Genomic DNA, 12,330 nt, shown 5'->3' with positions numbered 1-12,330 from the left:
CAGCACAGTCAACAACCATCTTCCTTATCTTCAAACCCCTTCCAGCCTTCCCAGCAATTAACACAAAACAATGGTCACATTCAACAGCCAGTTTCCTTATCACTACCCTTCCAGGAAGCCCCACCAAACAATGGGCACATCCACAAACCAACTGCCCTTTCATCACACCCCCTCCAGCCTACAAATAGCAGCTCTCCAGCAGCCCTGGCCCCACTCAATGCACAGCAGCCAAGAAGGTCTGAGCGCCTGCTCCGGCTGCAGCGCCACTGAGGATGTTCTCCGCAGCTGAGAACGAAACGTCTGGAAGGAAAACTTTCTCCAGTAGAACATGGCACTTGATCCCGAAAGATTCTACAAACCCTAATGAAGTATCATAATGCCCCTGTATAAATCGATGGTGCGGTCTCATTCGGAATACTGTGTGCAATTCTGGTCACCGCACTTCAAAAAGGATATTATAGCATTGGAAAAAGTCCAGAAAAGGGTGACTAGAATGATTAAAGGGTTGGAACACTTTCCCTATGAAGAAAGGTTAAAACGCTTGGGGCTCTTTAGCTTGGAGAAACGTCGACTGCGGGGTGACATGATAGAGGTTTACAAGATTATGCATGGGATGGAGAAAGTAGAGAAAGAAGTCCTTTTCTCCCTTTCTCACAATACAAGAACTCATGGGCATTCGATGAAATTGCTGAGCAGTCGGGTTAGAACGGATAAAAGGAAGTACTTCTTCACCCAAAGGGTGATTAACATGTGGAATTCACTGCCACAGGAGGTGCTGATGGCTACAAGCATAGCCAGCTTCAAGAGGGGATTGGATAAAAATATGAAGCAGAGGTCCATCAGTGGCTATTAGCCACAGTGTGTATATGTGGGTGTGTATGTGTATACACACACATATATTGGCCACTGTGTGACACAGAGTGTTGGACTGGATGGGCCACTGGCCTGATCCAACATGGCTTCTCTTATGTTCTTATGAAATGAAGATGTTCCCTATTCCTGGCTCTCATTGAATAGAGCAGCTGGGGGGAGTAGGGGGAATGATATTGATTAATGTCTGGCCATTACTTCCTATTTTTGAACAGAAAGTGACATCATGACACTCTAGGGGTTCAAATTCTCTATAGCTTTTGCCATAGATATATATGAAAATCCCTAGAGCAGGGGTGGCCAAACTGACTTAACGTAAGAGCCACACAGAATGAACATCAGATGTCTGAGAGCTGCAGGGCATGAACATCAGATGTTTGAGAGCTGGAAAGCAGGCAAGCAAAAATGGGGGGAGAGAGGGAGAGGTGGTAAGAAAGCAAGTTTATATGCATTCTCCAAGCTGGCTTGACTTGGCTCGGAGAAGTGATTTAAAGAGAAAAATGCCTTTTCCAAGTCAGCTGATGGGGCGGTGGGGGTCTCGAGAGCCACACAATATGTGTGAGAAAGCCACATGTGGTTCCCGAGCCACAGTTTGGCCAGCCCAGCCCTAGAGCATCATGATATCATGTCCTGTTCAAAAACAGGAAGTGAGGTCACAGAAGGCTGCAACCTCACCCGCGCTTCCTGGAACTTCCTCCCCCAGAGTTTTGTATCCCAAGTGACTTCCTCTTGGTGGCTCAGGCGCTGGTTTTTCTGCCTTTCCTTCTCTATATCATTTGCACATGCTATGTAGAAACTCAGCCAATGGTAACCAAAGACACTTAGGAGTGAAAGCTCTTCAGCCAACTGAGCAGGCAGGAATTCTTTGAGTTCAGCCTTCTGAACTTGAGTTGAGAGTTCAGTCAATTTGCATCAGCAACTTCACCATCGCCACAAAATCCCTTTGTGCGTTATTATGTGGACTGGTGCTGGCTGGATAAATATTGTCAGATTTGTGGTCAGCTTTGTGAGAAGAAATAAAACCCACTTTAATCACCAGCTGTTTCCATCGTGATGCTAATTACACTTTAAAAAATTGTAAGCAATGACATTTTTCTAATGCAATTAATTAGTCTAACTTTTAACAGTTAGGGGAAGTTATTATAAATGTGAGCAGCCCTGAACAAGCATTTAACCAGGGACATCTTGGAAACCATGTATTTTCAAGTAAAAAGAAAGGAAATAAAAGAAACCGAAAGAGAATTATCAACTTTAGCAAAGCAGCCATTTTCTCCAGGGGAACTGCTCACCGTCGTCTGGATCTCAGTTATGATTTTGGGAGATCTCCAGGCACCACCTAGAGTATGACAACTTTGAAGAGGACTGAGGCAAAGTAAAGGAGCTGTCCAAACAAAAGTCATTTTTAAAAGACAGTTATGCTGGGCTGGAGAACAGCTGAGCGATTCCTCCTAGGGTTGCCAGGTCCAATTCAAGAAATAGCTGGGGACTTCGGGGGTTAAGAGAGGAAACTCTGGAGCCAGAAGCAAGGTTGTGACTAGCATAAATGAACTCCAAAGGGAGTTCTGGCCATCACATTGAAAGGGACCGCACACCTTTTAATTGCCTTCCCTCCATTGGAAATAATGAAAAATAGGGGCACCTTCTTTGGGGGCTCATAGAATTGGACCCCCTGGTCCAATCTTTTTGAAACTTGGAGGGTATTTTGAGAAGAGGCACTGGATGCTGTACTGCAAATTTGGTGCCCCTTATCTCAAAAAACAGCCCCCCAAGCCCCAGATACTCACAGATCAATTCTCCATTATACTGTATAGAAATTGGTCTCCACAAGGAATAATGGAGTGCCCAGCAGACATTTCCCTCCCCCTCCTCACTTTCTGATGACACTGAAGCAGGGGGAGGGCTTCCAAACCTGGGGATCCTCTGCCCCCACCTGGGGATTAAAAGCAACCCAAGAGAAACCATGGATAACATAGAGTAGGGCAAGGGTTGGTGGCTCAGTGGTAGAGCATCTGCTTGGGAAGCAGAAGGTCCCAGGTTCAATCCCTGGCATCTCCAAAAAAGGGTCCAGGCAAATAGGTGTGAAAAACCTCAGCTTGAGACCCTGGAGATCCGCTGCCAGTCTGAGTAGACAATACTGACTTTGATGGACCAAAGGTCTGATTCAGTATAAGGCAGCTTCATATGTTCATAAGGGTGGCCAATGGTAGCTCTCCAGCTGTTTTTTTGCCTACAACTCCCATCAGCCCCAGCCATTGGCCATGCTGGCTGGGGCTGATGGGGGTTGTAGGCAAAAAACATCTGGAGAGCTACTGTTGGCCACCCCTGGAGTAGGGGAAAGCCAAATCTCCATGGAACCTCCGGAAAATCCGTATAATTAAATCCTCAAATGAATTTATAACATCATAAAATTTCAAAGAAAGCCACAGAATATAATAAAGCAAGGTGCAATACATTTAAAGAAAGCTGCAAAACCTATTAAAGGAAACCACAAAAAGGATTCCCCGGATGGCAAGCATCCGAAGGAGCATTCAAAAGATAGTCTTAGAAAGTCCTCATAAAGTGCATATTCTTCTGTAGAATATTTCTTTGAATATTATGGTTTATGATGTTATAAATTCACTTAAGGATTTAATTTTGCTGATTTGTGTGAGGCTTGGATCCATGGAGCTTTGGGTTACCCCTACAGCGCCTGGGGATCGGCAGCCCTCATTCTTTCAGGTGTGAGATACCTTTCAGTTGCATCAGTCGACCAGTAGGTGGAGCACTCTCTCCCAGAGTGCTGCAATAGGAGGGGGGAAGCATTCATGGCCCCAGAATGTAATTAAAAAGGAGCCCTGTGCCTCCTGTCCAGTGGCGTTCGAGGCCTGCTGGGAATATCTGACCGTTGATTGCAGCGAAGTGACAGGCAGCCACTGGAATAATAATTGCCTTGATCAAGAGGCCAGCCCTAAGAGGTAGGTCTGCAGGGACTCATTCGTGACAAGCAATTATGAAATGCAACCCCCCAGCCCCAGATCTCCCCCTTCATTATACTGTACTGTATACTGTATATTCAGTCATAGGGTTGCCAAGTCCAATTCAAGAAATACCTGGGGACTTTGGGGGTGGAGCCAGGAGTTCTGGCCATCACATTTAAAGGGACAGCACACCTTTTCAATGCCTTCCTTTCATAGGAAATAAAGAAAGATAGGGGCACCTTCTTTTGGGGCTCATAGAATTGGACCCCATGGTCCAATATTTTTTGAAACTTGGGAGGTATTTTGGGGAGAGGCACTAGATGCTATACTGAAAATTTGGTGCCTCTACCTCAAAAAACAGCCTCCCCAGATACCCACAGAGCCATGATTTTCTATGGGAATAAATCTCCCTAGGGAATAATAGAGTTCCCAGCGGACATTTCCCTCCCCTCCCCCCGTTTTCTGACGACCCTGAAGCGGGGGGAGGGTCTCCAAACTGGGGGAACCCCTGCCCCCACCTGGGGATTGGCAACCCTACTCAGTCGGCATCAGGCCATTTTAAAAGTTTTTGCCTTTCTTTTGGTTAATTTGTGTAGTCGTGGGGTTTTTTTTCCAGTTTTTTTTTTTTTTTTTTGTGGGGGAACAGTATGCAAACCCCTACCTTGCTTCTTGGCCCCGTTCTGTGGCTTTTGATACCCACACAGAGACCAACCAGTACACTATTGGATAATTATGGTGTTTCTAACTAGCAAATCCTTCAAAAACAGACTCTGCTGGAAGGCTGTGATTTCAAGGCAGAGGTTGGGGTTACCAGGTCTGTGTTGAAAAATACCTGGAGACTTTGGGGTGAAGCCAGGAGAGGGGAGGGGAGGAGCCTTAGCATGGTGCTATGCCATAAAGTCCACCTTTCCAAGCAGCCATTTTCTCCAGGGGAGCCGATCTCTGCCAGCTGGAGATCAGTTGAAAAAGTGGGAGATCTCCAGGCCCTACCTGGAGGTTTGGCGACTAAACAAGGGAAACACAGCCAAGGTTGAGAAAAATGTAGGAGGTTGTGAAAAATTACTGTGCAAAGAACGATTACAACTTGTGTGACACAGCTTAATACAAGAGTTGCACACTATCTGCAAACATTACATCAATGCTTAATTGTACTCTGCAATATATTGATCCTTTATGTTAATGGCGTTTAGAGGGAAAACACCACGATCAACTTTTTAACAACAATGCTTCTAAGAAAGACATGCAACGTTTGCCAGGTTTAAACAGCAATTACTTCTGTATGCAACATGCAAAGTTTGCAGTATACTTGACCAACAAAGATAACTGTCCTTGAGCTAAGCGTAGGCTTAGAAGAATGAATCAAAGGTTGGTTTTTTTCTGTGGATTGTCCACATATATAGATTCAATAACGTGGTAACACACTTCCTAGGTTTTCTTATCTTCATGTGTTTCAAACGTCTTCTTCTTTGACCTTGTGATTATGTCTCTGGAACTACATTTATACAACAACATTCAAATGAAACAAGAAATTCAAGTTACATAAAATAAAGGGTTGATTAAGGGTCACGTGTAATTTTTACTATTACATCTTAGCAGGGCTTTTTTTTGTAGAAAAAACCAGCAGGAACTCATTTGCATATTGAGCCACACCCCCTGGCATCAAGCCCACCAGAACCACGTTCTGTGTGTTCCTGCCTCAAAAAAGCCCTGCATCTTCGGGTTAGTTTAGTGACCTCCAACATTGGAATTCATCGTTTTGCCTGGGTGCCCTTTTGCTTCTCAGTCTCTTTCTTGCCCCCTGCTGGAGGTCCTGTGCCTCTGCAATTCAATTTTTCCCTGCAACACGGATCGGCAATCTGGGACCATCTCCTGTTTCCATTTATGGCACACTGCGCTCGGGATTCCATCGGAATTTTAATTTCAGCCTTTTAAAAAACATTGTCAATTGAATTAATGTTTTCAGAAGGGGTCTAAAGCCATGTGTTTCTCCTGGAACTTTCCTTGCATCTTCATCTCACGTTGTGGGTGAAATGTCCCCGAGGTGTCAAATTAATGCTTTGAACAAGCATAATTGCTCCCCCCGCTTTTATCTTTCACTCAAGAAGTTAATAGCCCCAGATGATGTCAGAGGGCTGGTTTTGATCTAGGGTTGTCAGCAGGGCCCTTTTTTGTAGCAGGAGCTCCTTTGCATATTAGGCCACACGCCCCTGATGCAGCCAATCCTCCAAGAGCTTACAGTAAGCCCTGTATTAAGAGTCCTTGGAGGATTGGCTACATTAGGGGTGTGTGGCCTAATATGCAAAGGAGCTCCTGCTACAAAACAGCCCTGGTTGTGAGCTCTGGGTTGGGAAATACCTGGAGATTTTAAGGGTGGAGCCTGGAAAAGGGTGGTGTTTGGGCCTGGGAGGGACCTCAGGGAGGTAAAATGCCAGGGTTTCCCAAAAATTTTCCCCCCCTTGACCTTGTTATTTTTACACTTCTCCTTCATGGCCCACTAAAATTTGGGGGTGGAGCCAGGAGACCGGAAATGATGTACAAACAACCCTAAAACTCTTGCAATATATTTTTTAGGAAAAGCAGAAGATGGTGGAATTTTGCAATGCAATTTTAAAAATAAAAAATGAAGAAAAAGCAAGGATCACACAGCAGAAAACTAAAAATATAAAATGCTCTCATCCTGGGAAAACATGAAATGACAGCCTGGGAAAACATGAAATGGCCGGGCATTTTGAGCTTCTCCCCATCCCCCGGTCTACTCAGATTAGCAATGGCAAGGAAGGAGGGAAGGAAGGAAGGAGGGAGAGAGACAGGGGAAAAGTCTGACAGAAAGAGAGACAGATGAAGGAAGAAAGAAAGAAAGAAAGAAAGAAAGAAAGAAAGAAAGAAAGAAAGAAAGAAAGAAAGAAAGAAAGAAAGAAAGAAAGAAAGAAAGAAACTGACCTGAAATGGCAGTGCTGGGAAAACATGAAATGACAGGGCATCTCTCCCCTCCCCCAAGTCTACTCAGATTAGCAATGGGAAGGAAGGAAGGAGAAAAGATTGACAGAAAGAGAGAGAGAGAGGAAGACAGGGGAAAAGACTGTCTGACAGAATGAATGAATGAAAGAGAGGGAGGGAGGGGGAGAGAGTTGGAAACAAATAGAGGGGGAAAAGGAAGAGAAATATGAAGGAAGGAAAGGGGAAGGAAGAAGTGAAAGAAAGGTGGGACAAAAGGAAGAAAGAAAGGAAAAGAAAAGAAAAACAGGATGGGAGCAACCTACCTTTAGAAATGCTAACTCTCGCTGCGCAAGCGCCTCCTTCTTCCTCCCTTCCCCACCGCTGGTATATTTCCATCTTTGTAAAGCTCCCCCTCCCCAGCGAGGAAAACGGAGCTGAGATAATTCAACGCTGAGGCATGCAGCCAGAATTTTGAAGGGGCCGCGCCTGGAAGGGGCACCTGGCTGATCCCTCCCCCACACTTCAGTGGGGGAGGGATCAACTTCATTGGAGGGGAATCAGCCACGCGTCCTTTCCAGGTGCGGCCCCTTCGAAATGCCGGCTGTATGCCTCAGCTCTGAATGATCTCAGCTCCATTTTCCTTGCCAAGGAGATGGTCGGCGGGGGTGGGGGGGAGATTTACAAAGCCGGAACGGTGGGGAAGGGAGGGAGAGAGGAGGAGGCGGGGTGCAACACCACAGGGGGCACAATGCAGGGAGGGCAGGGGACGGGAGGCCCCGGGGCCGGCATTGAGCCCTGCGTGCCCCGGTGCCGGGTCCCGACCCTGCAATTGGGGAACGCTGCCCTAGAGTCCACACTCCAAAGCATACCTTTTTCTCCAAGTGAACTGACCTTGGTCACATGGAGATCCATTATAATAGCAGGAGATCTCCAGGTACCACCTGGAGGGTGGCAACTCTGTTTTGATGCCCTCTTAGCACTTTCCATACAATTTCATACCCTCTGCTGTCTTGCACAGAAACTGAGCCAGCCCAGTTGCATCATGAGTTATAAATGCAAATTTAGCAACTGTTCTTAATTCAGATCTGTATCTGTGTGATGCACTGTGAGTATTTGTATATTTAGTTCCAGGATAATCAAGTAACTGGTCGGATGAAGGACATTACCAAAACACGCCTATTTTTAGCGTGTCACTTTTGCTTTTATTCTGGAGAGAATCGCTAGCACCTTTTGAATTCTGAGTGTAAAGAAGAGCAATAATTCCTTAATTGCTAGTGGACTCTCTGTGTGTGTATATATAAGAACATAAGAGAAGCCATGTTGGATCAAGCCAATGGCCCATCCAGTCCAACACTCTGCATAACATAAGAACATAAGAGAAGCCATGTTGGATCAGGCCAATGGCCCATCCAGTCCAACACTCTGTGTCACATAATAACATAAGAGAAGCCATGTTGGATCAAGCCAATGGCCCATCCAGTCCAACACTCTGTCACACAGTGGCCAAATACACACACACACACACACACACACACACACACACACACACTGTGGCTACTAGCCACTGATGGACCTCTGCTCCATATTTTTATCTAACCCCCTCTCGAAACTGGCTATGTTTGTAGCTGCCACCACCTCCTGTGGCAGTGAATTCCACATGTTAATCACCCTTTGGGTGAAGAAGTACTTCCTTCTATCCATTTTAACCCAACTGCTCAGCAATTTCATCGAATGCCCATGAGTTCTTGTATTGTGAGAAAGGGAGAAAAGGACTTCTTTCTCTACTTTCTCCATCCCATGCATAATCTTGTAAACCTCTATCATGTCACCCCTCAGTCGACGTTTCTCCAAGCTAAAGAGCCCCAAGCGTTTTAACCTTTCTTCATAGGGAAAGTGTTCCAAACCTGTAATCATTCTAGTTGCCCTTTTCTGCACTTTTTCCAATGCTATAATATCCTTTTTGAGGTACGGTGACCAGAGTTGAACACAGTATTCCAAATGAGACCGCACCATCGATTTATACAGGGGCATTATGAATATATGTGTATATATATTTATCCCAACAAATGATATTGTGAATGTCTATCATATAAGTTCAAAGTGTATTGTTAATCTTTGTATTAATGTATGTTAAGTTGTACTATTTGCTTTATTAATTATATAAATTGATTCTTATAAGCAACAACAATGTCTAATAGGAGAGTGTTCTAGCTAATATTGTAGCCTAAGTTACCATTTCACACGGTTATCTCCAGGCCCACCACCTGGAGGGTGGCAACTCTGTTTTGATGCCCTCTTAGCAGTTCCTGTACAATTTCGTATTCTCTGCCATCTCGCGCAGAAACTGAGCGCACCCAGTTGCATCGTGTGATGGCCTCTTCCACTGTGTGTCTTGCAGTTCTACGTGCTGGGGGCGGTGCTGGCCCCGATCCGTGTCGCACTGGCCTTTGTCGTTCTGTTCCTCATTTGGCCCTTCGCCCTCCTCCAGGTGGTGGGGCTCCCAGAGGAGACGCTGCAGGAACCCTTCTCTGGATGGAGAAAGTAAGTGGCGGCTCGACAGGGGTCAGTTCCCGAACACGGGGCTGATCTAGATGACCTCTGAGGTTCCTTCCAGATCTATCAGTGCCGTCCTTGGTAGAGTTGCTCCAGTGTGAGGCTGTTGCAATCGATGGCCTTAGAGGGGAACGACTCTGAATAGGATTGTGCCGTGAGCAGTGTTCCCTCAAAGCTGAGTGAGTGTGAGCTAGCATCTGGCTTACGCATTTTTTGTCTTGACTCAGGAAAAATGGCCCCAGAGCAAACTAATTTATGTGGCAGCTCACAACTTTAAGAAGAAGATCTTGGATTTATATCTCACCCTCCACTCTGAATCTCAGAGTCTCTGAGCAGCTCACAACCTCTTTTACCTTCCTCCCCCACAACAGACACCCTGTGAGAAGGGTTCCCTCTAAGCTGAGTTAGCGTGAGCCATCTTACAGTTTTTTAGCTTCCTACCCACACATTTTTGTCTCAGCTCAGGAAAAATGGCCCCAGAGCCAACTAAGTTATGCAGTCACTCACAACTTGAATGCCAGTCGCTCACAACTTGAATGCCAGTCACTCACAAAGTAGAATTTTTGCTCACAAGTCACCACAGCTTAGAGCAGGGGTGTCGAACACATTTGTTATGAGGGCTGGATCTGACATAAATGAGACCTTGTTGGGTTGAGCCGTGTCGGGCCGGACCATGTGTGTACCTATTTAAGATTAGGTAGCAGAGCTATAAATATTATGAAGAGCACAGACGAAAACAGATACATATATTTTTAAAAACTTAAAACATGCTTAAAATGTTAGCACTCACTGGTCTTAACGACGCTTTCTTTGTATTTCTCCCAAGGAATCCAGGGAACTGGGCAAAGGAAGCTCTGGCTCTTTCCTTCCTTCCCCAGGGGCCTGGGAAGGGGGGGAGGAGCCTCAGCCAACAGAGGAAGAGATGCTTGGCTCAGTAGCTCTGCTGTGCAATTGAGAGAGCCTAGCAAAGCAAGTTCTCCCTCCCCCCTTCCTCCACAAGGGAGGAGCCTCAGCCAATGGTGAAAATAGAGGTTTTGCTCTGTAGCCCCTGTGCAATTGAGTAAGCCTTGCAAAGCAAACTGTGATGCAGACAAAAGTAAGAGAGAGGGAGAAGGAAGCAGATGACAGCCAGTTGCTTGGGGACCTGATAGGAGCCCTCCTGGGGCCTGATTCGGCCCCTGAACTGCATGTTTGACACCTCTGGCTTAGAGGGAACATTGCCTGTGAGGTAGATGAGGCTGAGAGAGCTCTCACAGAAGCTGCCCTTTCAAGGACAGCTCTGCAAGAGCTATGGCTGACCCAAGGCCATTCCAGCAGGTGCAAGTGGAGGCATGGAGAATCAACCCTGGTTCTCCCAGATAAGAGTCTGCTCACTTAACCACTACACCAAGCTGGCTCTCATTAGCCATTAGCGCACAAAGTAGAATTTTTGCTCACAAGACTACACAGCTTAGAGGGAGCATTGGTATGATATTCTTCGGCTCTTCAGATGATCATAGTGCCTGCTATACTGCACCTCTCCTAAGCCCTCTTTGGTTTTTGCCCTCTCCCTGCCTCCTGCTTTCTTTTTCAGCACTGTTTCCCATGGTTCTGTATACCTGCTGAGTCGCCTGATGTTCTTCTTACTGGGGTTCATGCGGATACGGGTGCGGGGTCAAATGGCGTCGCGGCTTGAGGCGCCTATCCTGGTGGCTGCTCCGCACTCGACTTTCTTTGACCCCATCATTCTGCTGCCCTGTGACCTTCCCAAGGTGGTCTCTCGCACGGAGAACCTCCACGTGCCAGTCATCGGAGGTGAGAGAATCTAGCATAAGAGAGTGTGAGGGTGTGGGACAAAATGCCTCTGGGACATATGGAGCAAAGGTCCATCAGTGGCTCTTACCCACAGGGTGTTGATGGAACTCTCTGTCTGGGGCAGTGATGCTCTTATCTTCTTGGTGCTTGGTGGGGGGCAACAGTGGGAGGGCTTCTAGTGTCCTGGCCCCACTGATGGACCTCCTGATGGCACCTGGGGTTTTTTTTGCCAATGTGTGACACAGTGTTGGACTGGATGGGCCATTGGCCTGATCCAACATGGCTTCTCTGATGTTCTTATGGAACGCATGAACTCTTGAAGCTGCCTTATACTGAATCAGACCATCAAAACCAGTCTTGTCTAATCAGTGGCTATCCAGAGTTCCAGGAGGAAATCTTTCCCATCACCTGATCTTTTTATCTGGAGATGCCGGGGATTGAACTTGGGACCTGCTGCATGTCACGCTGAGGCTCTGCCACTGAGCCATGTCCCTCCTCAAGAAATACCATTTTGGGGCTCTTCTGGTGCTCTGCCCCTGCTCTGACCTAATGATGCAAAAGTCTCCATTGCTCAACGATTTGAAGGAGGATGTAGCAGGCTCTTAGACAGAGGTCTTTCACATCATCTACGGCCTGATCCTTTTTTACTGGAGGTGCCAGGGATTGAACTGTGGACCTTCTGCATGCAAAGCAAAGGTTCTTCAACAGAGCCACAGTCCCTGTCCAGATCATAGCATCAGATCGTATTCAGGAAGAGAGGAGGAGGAGGAGACTGGATTTATACCCCGGTCTCCACTCAGAGTCTCAGAGTGGCATACAATCTCCTTCCCTTCCCCTCCCCGTAACAGACACCCTGTGAGGTAGGTGGGGCTGAGAACATGTGACATATGCAAATGAGTTGTGCTAATGAGCTCTGGCACCTCTTCAACCCCGGATCTTCCAGATACTAGTCCGACACTCTTAAACACGATGCTACACTGGCTGTTCCCTTGTGAGAGAGAAAAGGGGGAATGCCTGTTCCAAGATGGCTGCTGAGGTGACGTTCACATGCATCCCCAAAGATAGATCCAAGCGGGCAGCCGTGTTGGTCTGAAGCAATAGAACAAAATAGGAGCCAAGTTTCACCTTTAAGATTGTGGTGGACTTGTGAAAAAGCGAAAGAATTTTGGAAGATGGTACAACAAGAAATCTCCAAAATTTTGGGTTATGACTTTAAGAA

At 46.5% G+C, this 12,330-nt stretch overlaps 1 protein-coding gene across 1 annotated transcript in view; it reads left to right on the top strand.

Annotated features, from left to right (window-relative positions):
• LPCAT4 (lysophosphatidylcholine acyltransferase 4) overlaps positions 1 to 12,330 on the top strand; it is a 46,822-nt gene that overhangs the window by 21,679 nt on the left and 12,813 nt on the right. The window contains exons 2-3 of the mRNA XM_060256076.1: positions 9,163 to 9,305; positions 10,891 to 11,111. Of these exons, the coding sequence (XP_060112059.1) occupies positions 9,163 to 9,305; positions 10,891 to 11,111 (364 nt within the window). The remainder of the gene's footprint in view (positions 1 to 9,162; positions 9,306 to 10,890; positions 11,112 to 12,330) is intronic.

Source organism: Heteronotia binoei, chromosome 15 (assembly GCF_032191835.1).
Source record: "Heteronotia binoei isolate CCM8104 ecotype False Entrance Well chromosome 15, APGP_CSIRO_Hbin_v1, whole genome shotgun sequence".
Lineage (NCBI taxonomy): Eukaryota > Metazoa > Chordata > Lepidosauria > Squamata > Gekkonidae > Heteronotia > Heteronotia binoei.
The sequence above is the reverse complement of the archived record's forward strand: the minus strand, read 5'-3'. Positions and strand labels throughout refer to the sequence as shown.